Source organism: Poecilia mexicana, unplaced genomic scaffold (assembly GCF_051168715.1).
Source record: "Poecilia mexicana isolate PSO_F unplaced genomic scaffold, ASM5116871v1 scaffold_5, whole genome shotgun sequence".
Classification (NCBI taxonomy): domain Eukaryota; kingdom Metazoa; phylum Chordata; class Actinopteri; order Cyprinodontiformes; family Poeciliidae; genus Poecilia; species Poecilia mexicana.
Window position 1 is genome coordinate 10,613,782 of NW_028263374.1, and position 20,200 is coordinate 10,633,981.

A 20,200-nucleotide genomic window follows, 5' to 3' on the forward strand; every position below is an offset into this window, starting at 1 on the left:
TATAAAAGAGTCCTGAGACTTCTCCGTCTCCTCGTGATGTGTGGGAATGTTTTAGTGTGTCTTGAAGCTGGTAACTTGGAGGATTTTGACAAAACTGTTGATAAGGTGAGAAAGCTTATGTGTTGCTACCACTAAGCAGTGAGAGTGTTAATCGCATCCCTGGCAGACTTAGATTTAAAAGGCTTTTCATTCGCTGCTCAAGAAGTTGTTTTTCATCCAGTCAAAAGAAACATGTTGATCATACTGAAAGATTACTGCAAACCTAAATCTGCCAGGGTGATGAATGACTCCTGAGCTCTTTTCTTCACGGTTATGTTATGTTATCATTTTATATATAGCATAGATTTACATTATGTTATTTTACCTAGTGTTACTTCACATTATGCAATGAAATGTAAGAAAATGTTTGATTATTTACATCACATTTTATTACTTTATGTTATGTTGCATTTTCTTTTGTTGTTAGAGTAACTGCCATGTTACATGTGTTGTGATATGTTGCATTGCATTATGTCATGTTATAATCTGTCATATTTTGTTCTGATTGCATCTCCAAACTTCGGTGCAAGTGTTGATCCTGAAGTATTACGCATTTTGTGTATTTGATAGTTATGATTTATTGCCGCTGTGTGAAAATGATCTTGCTTCTGAGATTTATTTTACCACTTGTCTTTCTGTTGTTCATTTAGCAATTCAAAATGGAATGAATTAATATTACTTGTTTGTTTTGTGTATATGAACAGTACGACGCTTGTGCCCTTTTCCATCAGCTTTCCGTGAGGATTTTTGTCTTAACTTGATTTTTATTGTCTGTATCTTTCTTTTTTTTTATGTAGCAGCTGATATGACGCAACTTGCTCCCTACTGTCTCCTCTTACTGCTCGCCCTGATTGTTGCTAGCCTGGCAGGTGAGAAATGATACGCATTGCTGTTTTGCCAGAATATTCACGTGGATCTGCTTGCAAATGCAACCTTTCGTAGAGGAGAACAAATGTTTTGTTTTTCTTTGTCTCTTTTAGTTGAGAATGATAACAGAATTGTTGGTGGCACAGTGGTAGAGCCTTACTCTATCAAATATCAAGCCTCTCTCCTGTACAGAGATTCCCTCTTCTGTGGAGGCACCCTGGTTCACCCGCAGTGGGTGGTGTCTGCTGCCCACTGCTGGAGGCCGTAAGTTACTGCAGCTGTCCTCCTTCACCAGTCACGCCAACACACATTAATATGTAACAGAAGTTAGTCCACATCGTGACGCTTAGAATGGATTATAATAGTTAGTCTTTTATGGCAGAAAGAAATAATATCACATAATTCTGATCTCATCGGGTGTCTTTACATAAACACGATGAAGTGTATTGTGTACTTTTTTTTTTTTTTTAAATAACCTCTGCAGGAATCAGCTGATGAAAGTGGTCCTGGGGGAGCATAACATCAAAGAGAAGGAAGGATATGAGCAAATATTTGACGTCTTGTTAATCATAAAACATTACAAGTTCAATTACTGGAACCTGGACAACGACATCATGCTCCTTAAGGTAAAACATCCGCTGTGACAAATGTTTGGATTTAGAAAATGCTGAGTCACTCAGAAATGGGTGGTTAGAGCCACTGGACTGAATGTCCCAGAGATGTGAAAGACAACAGAGAGAAGATGAAAACTTTAGCTGACCTTATACACAAATTTCAAATCTAATTGGTGTCCAAAAGTAGTATTTAAATGAAATATGCAACCATGTGTAAATACATAGCAGTATATTTCAATATGTCATTTATTAATATATATTTTTAATGTGAAGTCTAATTAATGTATATAAATATTTTTTAGCATTTTTTTTTCTGTGCAATTATTGTTATTATTTTATGAGGATTTTTGGGAGGTAAAAAAAAAAGTGCAATAATAATAATAATAAATGCAACATTTGAAGTCTTTCTACAGATGAATATTTAAAAATATATGCAAGTTATGATTTGGATTGCAACACCAAGTGCAATAACCCCAACCCCCCAAAAAAGGCAAAATATGCAAAATCTAATAACTAATGACAAAAAAAATGGCATCGACGGTGTAGTTTCATTGTCGCCTTTTTCATTTTTTTAAATTCACTTGGACATTTTACAAAGCAGACTTATCATGATACCAGTGAGGATTTGTTGCTGGAAAGCATCTTAAATGCATTGCAAACATTTTCAGGTGGCTAACCAACCGGTTTGTTCTTTTGTGGAAAGCTGGACCGTCCTGCTGTCATCAACGAAGTGGTCAGTCCAGTTATTTTGCCCCGCACGGGCACTTTGCAAAACTTTGCTCGGTGCACTGTTAGCGGATGGGGAGTCACCTCTGTCTATGGCCAGAGCCTGTCGCCTGAGCTGATGTCTGTAGACGTGGATTACTTCGCAGACTGTTGGTACTACTACTACTTCAGGATCACAAACAACATGATCTGCGCTGGGTCCACTGATGGAGGAAGAGATTCTTGTCAGGTGAGTCACTAAACCACTAAACCAAAGGTTGGAGATGGAGAGGAGGTGTTGCTTTGCTCTCGGTGTTTAACGATTACAAGGAGAGAAACAAAAAGTCAGAAATAAGTTCAGTTGATTAAACGGTTAGCACAAACAGCCATTTTATGTCGAGCAGTGAAGCAAGCTTTAAGCATACTTAAGTTCTTTTCAAAATTGTCCCACCAATATTAATTTTTAAATACATTTCAAGGTGTTTGACAAATCCAGATATTTTATGAACCAGACCTAGTTCGGATTGTTTAACCAGTTTATCTGGAAAAAACATGTCTGAACGGGAAATGCAGGAATTGACGCTAAACCAAAGGGTGTGACAGCTGATGAGTTATTGTTTTGCTCTCAGTGTTTAACAATTCCCAGGAAAGAAACGGGAAGTGAGAACTTAATTCAGCTGATAAAATGGTCAGAACTGTATTACTTCATTTTCTTTACCGGACAGAGCAGAGAAAGAGGTTTTAAGGACACCTAAGATCTGTTGCAAATTGTTCCTCCAGTGTTAATTTTGTTTTACATTTCAAGGTGTTTGACAAATCCAAATATTTTATGAGCCAGACCTACTTCAGATTGTTTAGTTTATCTGGAAAAAAAAAACAAAAACATGTCTGAACGGAAAAATGGTTGTCACGCACAAAAGTTTGATTTTTAATTAAAACCTATTTCATCACTTTAGATTACTTGGATTTAGCTCTAAAAAATATCCCCTTCATTTGCTCCTGCCAGGGAGATTCAGGAGGACCGCTGGTCTGCAACGGCAGACTGGAAGGCATTGTGTCATGGGGCATCGGCTGTGCTTATGCTTTTTACCCCGGCGTCTACACTAATGTGAGAAACTACGTCTCGTGGATCGACTGGGTCATCCAGAACAGCTAACCATCCACCAGAAGACCCTCCTCAGATGAATCTTCAAATGGATGCTGAAGATCAAAAGGCTTTTCTGTCTTTTTGATAGTTTATCTTAATAAATTTGAATGAATCTGCCAAGATGACCGAACTTACAGAGTGATATTTTTTACACTTTTTTAATCAATGACTGGATTATTCTTATTATAACAGATCAACACAGAGAGACACAGTTTGTTTTTGTTTTTTTAATAGATACACTTTCATTGTTTTTTTTTTAGACCCTATTTCAAATAAGGTTGCAAATTCATGTCTGGGATTTTTTTTTACCCCTCTCAAACAATTCTTCTAATAAGTACAACAAAAAAAGGAAGCTAAAATAAAGATACATATTTTCTCAAACTGACTTGTCCTTTTCTGTTGTTTTGCTCACCTCGAGCTAAACATGAACACATGAGTCTTTCAAACATATATATCCTCTTTTACATTTTGTAATGAAGTCTTTAGATGAATATTTAAAAATGTATGCATGTTATGATTTGGACTGCAACACCAGGTGCAATAATTCCACCCCCCCCCCCCAAAAAAAAAGCAAAATATGCAAAAAATCTAATGACTTTTACATTTTGTAATGCAAAATGTAAAATAGGATACATATTTTTAATCTCGATCTTAATGTAAATATTTCTATTCATACTTTTCTCTACTATTTTCATTACTGCAGCAGGGATAATTTTAACAAAAATCCTGAGTATTTTTGGAAAGGTAAAAAATTGCAAAAATAACGCCAAACAACTCAAAACCACTTGTATCCGTTTACTTCCCCTTTTCTGTCATTTGAGTTCCACATCAAATGTACAACACAAATACACAACCAGAACTAGACTTGGAAGTTTTGCGTGACTCAACCCACATGATAGTTCAGAAGACTCGCCCAAGTGTATTTTGCTATAACTTGTCCTTTATTGCGGATTAAAACCGCCTCCCCTTTTCTTCATGACGCCATGTTGGGTTGGTTTCCGATTGGCTGTATGACTTGCACCCTCACCCCTTTTCCCTCTGTCCTTTTCACATTTAAAGCAGAGCCACATCATTCTCACTTAGATGCTCAAAACCAACCCAACAAAACAAAGAACGCAGGATGGACCAAAGGCACTTGTCACCGGAGGAAGTTAATGAACTGATCAATCAGTCCCACAAGGCCAAAGAACATTCTTACTCTCCCTACAGCAAATTTAGAGTGGGAGCTGCAGTCAAGACTCGAGACGGCCGTGTCTTTACAGGTAAGCTGTGGGTGTGGACAGCTGAGGAGAGCAAATAGGATGAACAGAGGTTGAATTTGATTTTCGGAAGAACAGAAAACTAGTAGCATTGCTTATGACTGGACTTCAGGAGTTTTGAAATACTGTCAGTACATTGTGTTCAGTGTTACACAGTCTGACTCAACCAAATCAGTTCTGACTTCTGGGATAAGATACTCAATTCATAATCTAAACGGCACATATGTAGGTTTGTTCTGAAGCTGATGCTGCAAAATAATGTTAATTGTTACCTAAGAGTTAACTATGTGGAAAATTCAGAGTAAAGTTTTACAATCCAGCCTATCAATCAACAATCCTCCCAAGTGACAGGGCATCATAAGTCCATCTGACAGAATCACATGCTACCTTTTAACAATATAGATGCAATCTGTGTCAACCTCACCTTGTACACGGACACAGATGTCCTGTCAGCATTGCTGGACAGCACAAAGCTTGACAAGTCACCTGTTTTCATCACACGAGGGGGTTGGGTGAAGGGTGGTGAGGTGAATGACAAGCAAACAGCTGTGAGTCCAAAGACCCAGAGAGTCACTGTTTGAAAAGACCTGAATAAGTAAATAAGCCAGCTGTAACCTGTAACCTGTAGTGGGTCTCTTTACAGGATCACTCATTATGTCTGTTTGTGCCTCTGTCAGGTTGCAATGTGGAGAACGCGTGTTACAATCTGGGAGTGTGTGCCGAAAGAAATGTCATTGCAAAGGCCGTGTCAGAAGGTTACAAAGACTTCATTGCCATTGCCATCGCCAGGTAACCAACGCCTTTAATTGGTGTCTGGAATTCACCCTGGACAGAAATTTGTCCTGTAGGCACTTCACATTTCATTTCTCTTTGCACATCAAAATGCCTAAATAATTATACAGTATCACTCAAGTTTGGTAATAAAATTATAAATTCTCAGAAAAAAAAGCCCTCTCTACCCAGTGACACTATCCAGCTAAATCCGAGTCATTGTCTCCCAATGGGTACAATACAAATTATCTGCTGAAATGTCACTGAAAGCATTTTTAAAAACTTATAGCATTTTATAGCAAGTCTAGTATTCACTTTAGATTAAATTTGCTATAAACTAGAATGGAAAGCTGTTCTCATGTACTCATATCTTCCAAACAGTAAAGAAAAATGTATTAATGAGCAACCACCAGACCTCTCCATTAGTCTTTGGAGACTTTATGGACTCTTAAGTTCATAAAGTCCTTAGGAGGCTTAAAGTTGACAATCAGCTCGCTAATTTAACAGACCAAACCAGAGACTATAGTTAGTCATGAACAATTTCACTCTTTCTTGCCCAAATATTCAATACTTGTCTGTATTAAGGAAGTAAAGTATGTCAATGCTAACATAGCTAATAACCTAACCTAATATCAACTCTTAAGGATATTAAGGTCTTCATATTAGCTGAACACAGTTGCTAATGCTAGCTAATGTCCTAAAATTTGCATATTAGTTTATCCTAGCGTATTAACCACCTTTAGCACAAAGCTAATATTCACTCCTATTAGCAATACATTAAGCATTTAAGCTTATGATAGCTTAGTTTTTATTAGCATGCTAGCTAATGCTATCAAATTACCCAACCATAGCATAGTAACATCTGATGTTCATAGCTAACAAGCTTATACCTTTGCATTAGCCAAAGTTAGCATTTAAACTATTGCTGGCATCTGACATGCTATTTGAATGTTAGCATTATAAACATATTTCATCACTGAAATAACCTCCGAGTGCTCTACTGCGTAGACCTCACTTTTTCCATACTACCTAACACCTAAACATGATACATGGTGTTAATTTTTCCAGTTTTATCCTCTTTTTACTTTTTAAATGTTGATGCTTATTTTTACTCTTCAACAATGCAGCAACCACACTGCATTTTCAGAGGAAATGCATTTATTGTAGTTTAAAGGAAATTGTGCCTTCTGATCGTTCAGTGATATGGAAACAGAGCTCATCTCCCCATGTGGAGCCTGCAGACAAGTCATGAGAGAGGTATGATGTGTTTTTGTACTATCTATACCTGTTTTTTTTCTGTCTCCAGGCAGTACATACACACACATACATATATATATATATATATATATATATATATATATATATATATATATATATATATATATATATACACATGTACTGCTGAGGAATTCAATTGTACATGGCATCTTATGAATTTGTGAATGAACCATCTAAGATAGAAAGATAGAGATAATTATTTATTCTTATCTTTTTATTCTTCCAACTACAGTTTGGGTGTAATTGGGACGTTTACCTTACAAAGACCGATAAGTCGTACGAGAAGATGACTGTGGACGAGCTACTGCCCCGCTCTTTTGGCCCCGATGACCTGTCCAAGGAGAAGGTGCCCAACATTCCCAGCAAACACTGAGCTTGGATTATATGACGAGTTAATTTACAGAAACATGAGATGCACTCTGTTTTAGCATACACACAACCTTCTCTACATTTATTCTCATCTTTGGTAAAGTATGAGTAAAAAAAGAAAAAATAAATAAATATATATATATATATATATATATATATATATATATATATATATATATATATATATATATATATATAGAATAGAAGCATATCTTGTTGCAATAGCATAATCTCAAACTGAATACTGTGTGCTGGTCTTTACCTCCCTTACGTTTAAAGCTTAACCTAAATTTGCCTAATTTGAATAGCATGTTCTCATGTTGTTGTTTTTTTCCCATGTTGGGGATCTAAGATTTGAATAGGTAAATGTCTAATGAAAAAAAATTTATTAGTCGAGTTTTTCTAAAAGTTTCAGTGAAGCTATTGTACTGCAATAAAAGAAATTGACTTAAAAGTTGTTTTGGTTTGTTTTGCACACACCTTTAACAGTAAACACCACTTGTTTAGCAGCAGTTATATTTATGATTAATACCAATTTTTGTGTTGTCTGCAAACAAACAATATTTAAATGTTCTATATCCGCATTATAAAAATATGAACGAGAGATTTGTTTCAGTTTTGCACCACTGACTCAAAAACAACTGATGGCCTCTTAATGTAGATAAAAAATATTTATTAGTTCCAAGAAGCAAAAACAGAAATTGATGCACACATTTTAATAAATAAACATTTTCTGAAAATGAGTCCTCTTTCATTTTCTACAGCTAGACCAGAAAAGGATGTTAAGGTTTCAGTGTACAGCAAATATTATTTGTTGAGCAGCAAAGGATTATTAACAGTTAAGGAATTAATCATCAAGAAAAGTGAAATATTTATGCAGTGGAAAAAAAACAAAAAAACATTTATCCAGCAGCGTCTTTTGAGTCTACCTACTTGAAGCTTACACATTTGAGGTTAAAGGTTAAGATTTACAGAAAGACACAATAATATGTTCTGACTGTTTCTCCCAAATGTGACAACAACAAAAAAATCAGCTTTTGAATGAACATTTCCGATCGAATATTCCTATTTGATGTGTAAAATCTCTTGAAGCAGTTTCAAAGTTGAAATTTCTATCAGCTAAAAAAAATGAAGGGGGGAAAAAAATAAGTTTTGTGATTAAACTGAAAAGTGTGTCTGGTAGATTTAAAGAAACATTTGGCAAACAGGTTTCCTCTGATTGGATGTAATAACTGCTTAGCATTGAGGCAGCCTAGTTAAAGTCCTGACTGGGATCTGCAAGATTCATGAATTTTAAGGAGTGTTTCATTGCTGAAATACCACTAAAGGCTTTATCGCTGATTAAGTAATGGCTTAAGTAAGTTTCAACATGTGCTAAATAAAAAGTTATTGGGAGTTTGAAAGCTGCCAGGGGTATGAATAATTCTGAGCCTAACTCTATTCCTTCAGACCACATGCTGAAAATCGATCTCTAAAGAGAAGTCTTAAAAAAAAAAAAAAAAGCTTCGAAGCTTGAGGCTTGTTGCGTGTTTAAATAATTTAAATGGTGCAAAAAAATGCCACACACTGAATGACTTCACCTAATAAATAAGAAAGATGGCAGAGAATCAAACTCCTGGGGTCGGATGAAGAAAACATGTGTACACACAAAAAGCCACGTACCATATCCGCCTTTTCTTTACAGATAAACTGGTATTTACGAAGAAGATGAAAATCTCTTTATCGCAGACATTTCTGTAGCTGATATGGCAGAAAAAGAGAAAAGAAACGACAGGACTGAATTGTACTCACAATATGCTTCTCAGTTTGTTTGTTTTTGACATATTCTCTTGAGGTCCGGCATTTAGATGGCTTCTTAATGCAACAATAAATATTTAGAGATAAGCGCAGACATTTTTCTTGCTGCTGGATCGGATTTCAGCCCAACAAATACATCCCATGTATAAAGGTCCTGGAATGGATGTTTTGGACGTTAAATATCCAAGCTCTATAATCCACCATACAGGCTGAATGTACATCTCCTGTACATAAGGAATAGTGTTTGTGTAAGCAGTAGATCTTTCTTGCCTCTGGAAGCTTTTTCATTATCCTGCAAAGGCTTTTCTCGGAACTCTTTTACTTGTTATTTTGTTATTTAGTTCCTTTTTGCTTCTTCTTTGCTCTTGCGTTTACGTTCAAGTGCATTCGGCTGTGATGAAAGCAGTGTTTGTATCTGGGCCTGTGATTGAGCCGGGTGTGTCTGCGCCAAATCCTTTCGACGGATGTTACTGGAGGATTTTCATCCCGTGCAATTATGACCGAGATTTACAAATAAAACCTATGGTACGCAACGGCATAACAAAACAAATATAACCAAATACATTTCCAATTTCAGACAGGGCTAGACACAGCTAACACCTCCTGCACTGAGATTCATCCAGACTGTGCGAATATGACGAAGCAATATGGGACCAGGTGTTGCTGCTCACCAACAGATCAGTGCCGCGCTACACACAACTTAAACAGTTATTTGAAAACAACATGGTTGCTCTGCAGCTTTCTTTGCTCAGGAGGAAAAAGAAAAAAACATAAGGTGCAGCTGTTCTTTTCTCTGACCTCAGCTCTCTGCGGAGAAGGCGCCGGAGGCATCGTTCAGCGTAGGCCACGACGAGACGTACAGCCTGGGCAGGGTGCCCTCCATGAGCCGCTCCATCCACAACCCCAGCCTGTCCAGCTTGTGGTGGACCTCTATGCTGGTGGGCCTGCTCGAGCCCCTCTTGGGGACGCCTCCGCCTTCCCTGGAGTGAGAGCGGGAGCGGGAGTGGGAGCTGGACCTGGATCTGGGCCGCGACTTCCTCTTGCAGTCGGAGGAGTCGGATGACGAGTCGTCGGGGTCGTCCCCGGTGAAGACGGGTCTGAAGAGACAAAAGTACTTCTTGTGGCCGTTGAGGGCCAGGACGTGGCCCGTGTAGTCCGAGGACTCCTCGTCGTCCGAGTGGCTTTCGCTCGGCCCGGCGGGACAGGCAGAGCGAAGGAGCGAAGGCATCCAGTGGCGGTGCTTATCCGCGTTGAGGAAGGAGAAGTGGAGGGTCTGAGTGCTGAAGTAGGACAGCAATTTTAGGATGAACAACAGGAGTTACGGGCTACTTCTTAACACAGCTGATGCATCTTAGAAGGCTCACCCAGAGAAAGAGAAAACCTCCTTTGCAAACTTCCGGAGCAGAGCGTTCTTGGAGGCGTTGGTGAGCACTAGCACAACGTTGATCTGACCCGGTCTCAGCTTTACCAGGTTACTGGTGTAGGTGACGTCCGTTAGCTCTGTCACTTCCACAAAGTCCTTCCTCGGAGGACGGCTGCGAAACAACAAGGGGAGAGGAGAGTTGATCGGAGAACAGCGTAAATGATGCTAGCAACTCCATACTTTGGGAATATTTGGTGCATCGGTTGAAATGGATACAGGTGCATGTAGGAATGTGTACAAAAACATTATTTAAATAAAAATGTATCCCACTTTTTCTTACTGAAGTAAAAATTCACCCCGGACATTTTTAGAAACATTTAACAATTAATTTGAGCATGCTTAATAAGAGGGGAAACACTCTTCTGTTTGTGTGTGTGTGTGTGTGTGTGTGTAGCTATAATTGTTGACGATGATTGATGATACATTTTTAGTCAGCTCCACCCGATTTCATTTTAAATCTGGAATTTCATAGAGTTCATGACACCAAGTACTTTGACAGGCCCACAGCATGACAGATCCTCCACCACTCATGCTTTTGGTTCATGAAAAACAAAACGGTAGTGATTATTGCAGAGGAAAGACGCAGTTCCAGTTAAAGTTCCAGTGGAGTTTTGCAACACATTTGTGTCTGTAACTAAAAGAAAAGGTTTCTGGCATGTCACCCAAACACACTACTTGATATGTGTAGCGTATCTAGTGGTTGTCAAGGAGACCTGGTGACTCCATGATGCCATTCTTTGCTGGAGTACAGCTTTGGATTTTTTTTTTTTTTTTTTACATTTTTCCTACCATTCTGCTCACTGGGTGCGTCTGAATGTTAAATATGAGTTCTGTGTCGCATCATATTTATCCACCGTTGAAACAAAAAGTCACTGACTACTTAGAAAGTTCCTAGAAACTCTAATCAATTTTTAAATTCAAAGTAAAGTATGAATTGAAGGAGAAAGTATAAATTTAAGAAAGTCTATACATTTTATTTTAGTCATTCGGAACATGTTGTACATCTGGACTAATTCGGACAATTTTTATAGCAAAGTTTTAAACTTTATTTGTATTTGCCAAATAAGAATGACTGTAAATTTACTTTTTCATAAACATTTCAAAATTAGCACTTTTCAAGCCCAGCTCAACCAGAATCTGAAGTCGTCTAAAGTCCAGAAAGAAGTGAAATTATCCATTTCTCCCTTTGTGGAATATACTTTTACTCAATCAAAAAAAAAAAAAAAGGTGAAGTGGTAAATCAAAGATAAGTAATGTAACTAAAATGCCTGCCAATGCAAAAAACTGAATTTATTAAAAATCGCTACATTTTTTTCCCCTTGAAATCGAAGAAAGAAGTCTTTAAAATTAAACATTTCTCAATTTTCTTTTGTCCAAACTTATCAAAACCTGGAAAATGGTAAAAACTAAAAAATTATAATAATCTATTTCAATACTGTGTATAAAACTTTGCCTCAACATAGTGGCAAATGTTTTATTGTTTTCTAATTCTGCTTAATTAGGATTCCCGCTGAGCGTGACAAGAACCATCTTGCGAGGTCTCGCATTGATCGGACTTCAGAGAGATAAAATTAAAGTGATGTCAGAGCTGATATAAGCACTCGTGGAAATTAAACCAAAAAATGTTGATGTAAAACTGACCAGCTGCAAATAATTGAGCCATTTGTGCTCAGCCATGCTCTGCAGGAGCTAGTCTGAGACTAGGAGTGACTAATTCCAGTAGATCAGGGGTGTCAAACATACGGCCCGCGGGCCGGAACCGGCCCGCCGAACGATTTAGTCCGGCCCGGGGGCTAAATGCATTATCATTATTCATGAAAAAACATATACTTCGTTTAATTGAAAATCTGCAGTTCCTATACTGTCCACGAGGGGCGCTGTGTTTTATTCAGAGCACACAACATGATGCAACACTGCAGCGGAACTAACAGCAGATGGCAGCACTGAGCTTCAGGTTCTGTAAACAAGTTGGATTCTATGCTTTACCAGCTTTTCATTTTGGCCCTGGCAACCTCATATTTCTCGTGCATGCTAACATACATACATGTTATGTATGCAAGTTTTTCTATATGTATGCATTTTATGTATCAACAAATGTACTTAATCAAATGTCTGTTTAAAACAGCTGACACTTAAGATTTCAAATGTGTGAAGCCAGATAATTTGTTCAAATTGCTTCCCAGATGTTGAAAATTGATTTTAAATCTTTTCTTAATTTTTGTCTGTTGTATTTTGTGATGCAGTTCAGTGTTTTTAAGTTCCAAAAACTGTGAATAAATGTTTTGCAACATTGTACAATCACTGAGATCAGTTCTTATGCATAATGCACTTAAATAAATGCTGAACTGAGTAAAAGTATTGTTGAAATTGCAGATACCTTTCTTAAAAACTGAGATTATTCATAATATATTTTGTAAAAGTGAAATTCGTTTAATATAAAAATCAACAACAACTCCACTTTTATTGGTTCTATTTAATCTTGCAATGAGTTTACTTGTGTGGCCCCCTGCAGATCAGATTAAGCTGTATGCGGCCCCTAAACCAAAATGAGTTTGACACCCCTGCAGTAGATCATTACAGATATTCAGGCGAGACGTCTCGTGTATTGGGTCCGTCTTGTGCTCATTTCAACTCACTGCATTACCTCGAGGTATTTGCTCTGCTTGATGCATCATCCTCTGTTTGAGTTGCGTTTTGCTCCTTTGGCTTCGGTTTCTGAGGTTTGCTCTCGCTTGGCTCGCTGTGAACAACGGCAAACGAGAGAATGAGAGGTGAAGGCTCTTCTAGCTGTGAACTAGGAGGTTAGATTTCTGCACGCTCATTCAACCGACTGCATTAGATGAAGACTCACCTGAAAGCCTGAATTATTACAGTACCAAAAAGAATGAAGAGAGCCGAGAAGATCAAGGACAGGATAGGCATCATCTCTCGCCTAGAAGTGGGGAAAAATATAAATGTTATTTTTAAAAATGTATTAAAATTCTCAGACACAGGTGGATTTGTTGGTTCACTCCCATAATAAGACACTGCGTTGTCAATTCGGTCACTAGTTGTTGTATAACTTTCAAAGCGGAGCACTGCAGCTTTAACAGGACAGACTAAATAAGGACCAATGCAGATCTTAAAGCAGCATCCGATCTTGTTTCAACGAACACCGTTGATCTCTTTTTGCATCGCATCCTGCCGTTTCCTGAGGGAGTACTGTCTTACCAGTTTGAGTAGAGAAGGCCATCATATATTTGAAGGATGTAATCATACGCAGCATTCATCCACTGGATGATAAAAATCTGGAGAAAAGATCAAAAACACACATAAAAAAAAACAGCAACATCCATTAAAAATTAAACATGACTGCAAGGCAAAAAAAGAAAAAAAAAAAGAAACGCAGCTTTCTGTCTCCAAACTGCGATCGGGTGACTTACCGGAGCCATCTCGTTGTTGAGTTCCGGTAAGGTTGTGTCTGAGCTCAGGTAGGTGGGGTCTTTCTGCAGCAGCTCCAGCTGCTCGTGGAGCCGGTACTTGTCCTCCTGGCTGCCGTTCCAGCCGCTGCTCACGGAGCGGAACAGCACCCTGCCCGCCTGACTCCGCCTCTCCAGAATCACCACCTGTCAGTGTTATCGGAGAGCACTTTTAAACCGAGGCGGCGCGGCACGTTGCGCGTCGCGTGTCTGTAATCCGAAACAACGAATCCTATACGACTTCATCGTTTTGTGTGCCGTCAACGGAAGGGGGGGGGGGAGAGGGGGGAGTGCGGGGAGGAAAAAAAAATAAAAAAGTTCATCTTGTCCTTGGTGTTTGCTGATTCTTGTGCGTGAACCGACCTGAGGGAAGGCGGCAGCCTGGTTGGGTAGTAGCGCCTGACAGAGAGGCTGCTGCTGACGTTGGTAGACGTATGCGAAGCGTAGGATGTCTTTTTTGTTAGTAGTGGCAAAGTCCACGAAAGCCTTGTTGCCTGGGAGGAAGGCTTCGTCCTCCCCAGTGATGAGGAGCACACAATACCTGGGAAAACCCCCCCAAAAAAAACAAGTTTAAACTAGGGTTAGGTTATGAAACAATAACTCTAACTGAGAGCCACAGAATGAAGCCAAATGAAGAGCAATACAGGAAGAATATCTCCTAGGAACCGCAATTGGACATTGTGGTAGAGGTTCACTTTCTGGCAGGAAAACTATTCTAAGCACAGTCAGAACAACAATGGAGTGATGGAGACATCTAAAATAAACTGGACATCTGTGGAAAGGCTTGAAATCTGATGGACATAAGAATGATTTTTAAAATGATTTTAGAGTCTTAGTTTCTGTCTCGCCCAAACATAATTTGTATGTAGAGAAAAAGTGTAGAAGGGGCAGAAAAAATTATAATTGTAAAAAGGGGTTTAATCAAGCCATCAACAAAACGTACTATAACAACCATCTGCTCATTTTTCTTACTTCCTCCGTCGGTGGAACTGCTTAACGGGACACAGCTCGTCAAAAAGCTGCTGGTTGACAAGCCGCGGCACCTGCAGGAACTTGTTGTTCGTAACAAACTCGTCCATGAGCTGCTTCTTCATCCCCCTGGCCTGGAAGAGACAAACGTCAAGAGGAGTTAAAAATTTAAATCAAACAAAAAAAAAAAAAAGCAAACATACATTTTTATTTTAAATAGGGAGGAGCCCTGGACTTCAGAGAACACAAGTTGTACCTGGATGATATCTACAGGCTTCTCTGTGTCCTCCTTAAACAGCAGCATGGTGGGAGCGTAGGTGTTGATGTTGAACTGCCGTAGCAGCTTAGTGTTGGTCGTCGCGCCTTGATCCACGTAGCCAAAGCGAATGTAGTCTCTAAAGGCAAAAGCTGTCAACTGAAGGATGATAAGGTCGAAAAGAAAGGAATGATGTCAGAATACAAAACTCTCTGCTTCTTATAAAAAACATGTCAGGACTTTTAAGCTTCAGTCCAACACTTTGGTCAAATGTTTTGTACCATTAAATAAAAAATTACCACGTTTTGGTCACATCTCCATTTTTTTCCTTAGGTATCAGTGAGGGACATATTAAACTTTTTAAGACCATTTACCATTATGATTTAAATTCAGGTAGGGCTGAAACGATTCCTCGAATGATTCGAGTACCTCGATTACTAAAATTCCTCGAGGAAAATTTACCTGCCTCGAAGCTTCGTTAATTTATGTTTTATTAGTTAGCGCACCGTGTTCCGGCCGGGACTTCATTTGCGTTGCGCGGAGCTCTCACTTCCGCCTCTGAGTTGTTGACAAAAGCTAAGTCTGAGCGGCATAAAGTCCAATCTTCAAGATTGGCCCGTGGGGATTTTATTGATTGATGATAATGCCCGACTTTTTATCGTTTTTGGGGAACCAATAAGCATCCTTAAAATGACTGGGGGAATGCCTGGAGTACGGCAGCATTTCTCCTCCGGGGCTGCTGGTTGAAAGCGAACGGCGGGAAGAGCGCTGAGGTGAGCGGATAGACTGAACAGGGCGGGCGGCTGAGTAGCTGATGCTTACCGTGTAAATGTAGCTTTACCGACGAACCGCACAATAAATTTCATAACCCGGTCTGAAGAAACGGGTGGCGGAGCGCATCGTACATGGCTGGTAGATGAGTTTCTGAGTGTGACCAGTGAAGGTGTCGTAAATATCCCGTATTGCTCCCCCCCCGTGTTCGTCCCCCGGTCTAACGGTTCGTCAGTCCGCTGGTCTATTTCCTCCCCTCCACCCCATCTTACGTTCTTCATTCGCCCTCTCCTCCCACTCCAGGCGGCATTTCCCGTATTTTCAAACCCAAAGCGTGACAGGTTAGGTGGCAAGGTGAGTTTAATTAATCTATTAAACTCACTGAAGATGAATAGATAAACTAAAAGCTGGATTGTAGACATTTTTTATAAGCATATTTGTGAGCCTGCCTCTTTGTTAAATTCAATATAATTTCAGATTTTTCTATAACTTTTCTTCTGGTTAACTTAGAAAGTGAGCTATTATTGTTACAGGTTAGTTTTCTAAACTACAAAAAAGCAACTGTTAGGGATGCTCAAATATGAAAAATTGGACTGACATTGATATCTGATAGTAACACCGGTATTATGCCAGATTTACCAATATTTCATTTTATAATTTTTTTATCCGATTACTCGATTAATCGTAAGAATAATCGATAGATTACTCGATTACTAAAATATTCGTTTACAACAGCCCTAAATTCAGGACTTACTTTTCATGAAATAACAATTAAACAAACAATAGGCTGACATCAGGGGCAAAGATATTCACGCTGAACGTTATTTGACAGTGTAATAGCGGCAGCAGCACATTGAACAACTATATAGGACAGAGCCAATACACAAGTCAAGAAACAGATTTATTTGAGGGCTTAAACTTAATTCTGTACAATGTAAAAAGATGTTATGATGACATAGAGAATCTGAACTGTCAATAACATCAAACATAATCTAAAGAAAATATTTGTTCTTGATTTATGCAAGGATTTTAATCCTGTTTCTACTAAAAATGGTCAAACTGTGACCTTTCCATACAGATAAATGTTGCCTAGGTGACGAGCAATTAATGGTACATGTGTAGGTTAATAATACACTTTCACATGGCTGAAGTCGACCAGATGCCTTTACCTTATAAAGAAGAGGCACAACAGGAACTTGGTCAAACAGCAGCAGACTGGGTTTATTTTCCACATGCCACCGGTCAAGAAAAGCCTGATAGTTGTTGTCGTCGATCTGTAAGAGAACATCATAGAAGTTAGTAAAAGACAGACAAGAGTTGGAAACAGGAAAAAACCAGGCAATAGAAAGGAGGTGTGTTTGACCCTCTGCCGTGTATTTACACCTCAGTTTGCTAAATGCTGATTTAAATGAAGAACAAAGCTAACGTATCTCTGGTGCAGGGGTGTCCAAAGTCAGTCATCGAGGGCCGGCATCCTGCATGTTTTAGTTCTCTCCCTGGCTTTACACACCTGCATCAAATAATGGCTCATCAGAAAGCCTAAGCAGAAACACTGACTTACTGAGGAGATCGTTACTACCACTAGGGAGAGAACTAAAACACGCAGGCCCTCGAGGACCGACTTTGGACAGCCCTGCCCTAGTGTGACTGCATGGAAAAGGAATCAACCGCAGAGGCAGCTGTGAGGCTGTGACTCCAGAGAAACCTTTGCAAAGGTGAAATGAAAACGCAGTTACCCTCTCCACCAGGTTGTGAGGCAGCAGATCCTCCACAAACCGTCGCAGGTGCTCCCGAACCACATGCTGGTGGAAGAAGGTCATCCTGCCGTTCACCAGCCCAATGATGGAGGGAGCCCGATAGGCTCCCAGCTGGTTGGCCAGACGACGCTCAGAACCCATGTCCACGATGCCGATACCCACGCCTGATTCAACATCGACATAAACAATGATACAATGAGGTAAAAAAAAACAAAAAAAAAAACAATAAACAAACGTGGTCAGTGGGTAAACTTGTATAAATGTGTCATATCTGAAAGTGAAACTGCTCATCTAGATATGACCTGGAAAGCTGTGGAAACCTTTCAGGATTCCTTTATTTTAGATATTTTATTACATGTAAACATATAGGTCTTGTTTCCTTATTAACAAAGCCTAATAAAGGAATATTTTCCAAATCAGTCGAGATATGCAATGATCCACTTATTTATCGGATAGATTTATTTGAAACCAAATCAACTCTACAGGCTTTGACATGTTTAACATACTCTGCTTTACAGCAACTAAAACTATTTTAAGTAGAGTATTAAAGGCACATTTAAGTTACTCTGTTGGCAGAATGTGTAATCACATGTATTGATAAAACCAATTTAGTCAGTCAGCATTCAGTAAGTGTTTCTTAAAATTAAATAATATCAATCATCTTTTCACACCAATCAGTCCAACCAGGATTTTGTGATTGTTTGTGGTTTTATTTTTTTTTTTTGCAATCAAAATCACAGATCTTGAGATGCTAATTTAGAAATATTTGTAAGAAATTTTTATGATATTTGCGCTAATGTAGGATGTTAAATGTGACTTTTTTATTAAACACTGCATCTATCATGGTCTATGACTTGACATCAGGTAAGGCTGAGGTAGCAGTCACTTAAACCCAATGTTTTTGGCCAATTTTGAGAGAAATTTGCAGCAAAAATTACAACAACAAAAAAAAAAATTGGGGATCTATTGAGTTTGCGTGAATTTTGCAGGTTTGTGAAAAACCAGAGGGTTTTTTGATGTATTTTGGAGTGTATAGGACCACTTAAAAAGATACAGCGGGCCAGATTTGGCGTCCAGGCCTTGACTTTGACACATGTGGCGTAGAGTACTGTTACGATTTTAAAAATACTCAAAAGCCATACCCAAAGGTTCCAGCTCTACCACCGTCTCCTTCCACACTGGCTCGATGTGGATGCAGGCAAAGCACCACTCAGAAGTCACTTTGATCAGGTATGGCCTCTTGTAGCTGTCTGGAAGAATGTCGCTGTTAAACTGAGCATGGTGCAGCATATACTTGCTGTCTGCAAAGTCTCTGGACCTGGAACCAGACAGAAGCGTTTCTGTTAGGGTTTGCCAACAAGAAGCTCTGCAAAAATCACGAATCTGTACATGCATGCACATTTTGAGGAGTTAGCAGGGGTGGACTAACTTTGATCGTTACACATTTTCCCTCCCATATTATCTTAGTAAAGTAAGACAAAGTAGTAAAGTTGACAAGTTGATATATTTTCAGATACTTTATTGGTTATTTTGGGGTAGATTCTACTCTGTAGCTGCACCCATCTCCTTTGCATTATTAACAACAAAAACTACAATACCTGTGGAAATGGAAAAAAGACTCATCAAAGTAGAAGCTGTTGTCAAAGTGGCGGAACCCATGATGCTGTGACTGTCCGAAAGGCTGGTTTTCATCCATCTGCCCATAGCGGTCAAAGTTGGACCTTCGCTCCTCATTTGACAGGATCTGTGAGTAAAAACAAAAGTGAAAGGAGACAGTTTTTATACTCATGATTTCATTAACAATATAGTGGAACTGAAAAGAAGATATGACAACAAGCAGTTGTGTAGCCTGTATAATATTTCTTCAACTCACCTCGTATGATTTGGAAATCTTAATAAACATATCTTCAGCATTGGGGTCCTTGTTCTTGTCCGGGTGCCTAAAGAAAAGACATCATAAACAATAGCATATATTTAGCCAAAAGCAACATATTTAGTGGTAAATGACCATGTGGCGCATTACATGATCGGTAATCATTGACACCGGTTTTTGTTGAACATGACAGACCCACAATACAAACTAATGGCCTCTCTCACACACTTGTGTTACTCACCATTCTCTGGCCAGGTTCTTATATGCCCGCTTAATTTCTACCTGACTGGCCTTCCTGCTGACCCCCAGCACTTTATACGGGTCAAGCTCATTAGTCGGTCGCACCACATGTGAAGTAATAATTAGTAGAAAGATGGCGAGAGTGACTGGACATGTCCGAGCAATCCAACCGGTGCTCCGATCCGTCATCATCTTATGCTGCTGCTACAGTCTGACGTTACGGCAGTTAGCTATCATAAAACGGAGAATAAACCTTACATGTTCGGATCAGTGAAGGTTTTGAACGTCAAGTCGAATTACATGTAAAATACGACTGCTTTACTACGACAAGGCCATAGTTTTCCTTACATATGATGGACATTAGCAAACCGATAGCGTCATCACGGCCAAAGCGACCTATGAAACGCAAAACTTCCGGTTTGACCTTTCAAAATATATTTTTTTCTGATAAAAATAAATTAATCATAGAATTGAACAAAACGTGCATGCCAAGCAAAGCTGACAAGTGCGGCACGTGTATTTTCCGATGTTCGCGTTTTGACAGCAAGCAAAACAAGAACATCGGAGAGAAAGAAAAATGAAGCTAAAACAATATTGAATTTTTGAA

General features: G+C 39.0%; 3 protein-coding genes across 3 annotated transcripts; 2 read left to right on the forward strand and 1 right to left on the reverse strand.

Moving 5' to 3' along the window:
• Window positions 1-585: 585 nt before the first annotated feature.
• LOC106917399 (putative trypsin-6) lies at window positions 586-3,753 on the forward strand. Its single transcript, XM_014986329.2, has 5 exons — window positions 586-908; window positions 1,020-1,170; window positions 1,391-1,532; window positions 2,224-2,475; window positions 3,232-3,753. The coding sequence occupies exons 1-5, from the start codon at window positions 845-847 to the stop codon at window positions 3,379-3,381; spliced, it is 759 nt and encodes a 252-aa protein (XP_014841815.2). The 5' UTR covers window positions 586-844; the 3' UTR covers window positions 3,382-3,753.
• Window positions 3,754-4,419: 666 nt separating this feature from the next.
• LOC148159635 (cytidine deaminase-like) lies at window positions 4,420-7,503 on the forward strand. The gene is made up of 4 exons (XM_014986333.2): window positions 4,420-4,634; window positions 5,309-5,420; window positions 6,602-6,659; window positions 6,913-7,503. Exons 1-4 carry the CDS (start codon window positions 4,493-4,495, stop codon window positions 7,051-7,053), a joined length of 453 nt encoding a protein of 150 aa, XP_014841819.2. The 5' UTR covers window positions 4,420-4,492; the 3' UTR covers window positions 7,054-7,503.
• Window positions 7,504-7,701: 198 nt separating this feature from the next.
• On the reverse strand, window positions 7,702-19,983 carry LOC106917397 (dnaJ homolog subfamily C member 16-like). The gene is made up of 15 exons (XM_014986327.2): window positions 19,595-19,983; window positions 19,354-19,420; window positions 19,079-19,224; window positions 18,623-18,798; window positions 17,460-17,644; window positions 16,893-16,997; window positions 14,953-15,111; window positions 14,700-14,830; window positions 14,091-14,268; window positions 13,692-13,874; window positions 13,480-13,556; window positions 13,121-13,201; window positions 12,914-13,009; window positions 10,211-10,381; window positions 7,702-10,126 (listed from the first exon to the last, which is right to left on the reverse strand). Exons 1-15 carry the CDS (start codon window positions 19,783-19,785, stop codon window positions 9,646-9,648), a joined length of 2,427 nt encoding a protein of 808 aa, XP_014841813.2. The 5' UTR covers window positions 19,786-19,983; the 3' UTR covers window positions 7,702-9,645.
• Between the last annotated feature and the right edge of the window lie 217 nt (window positions 19,984-20,200).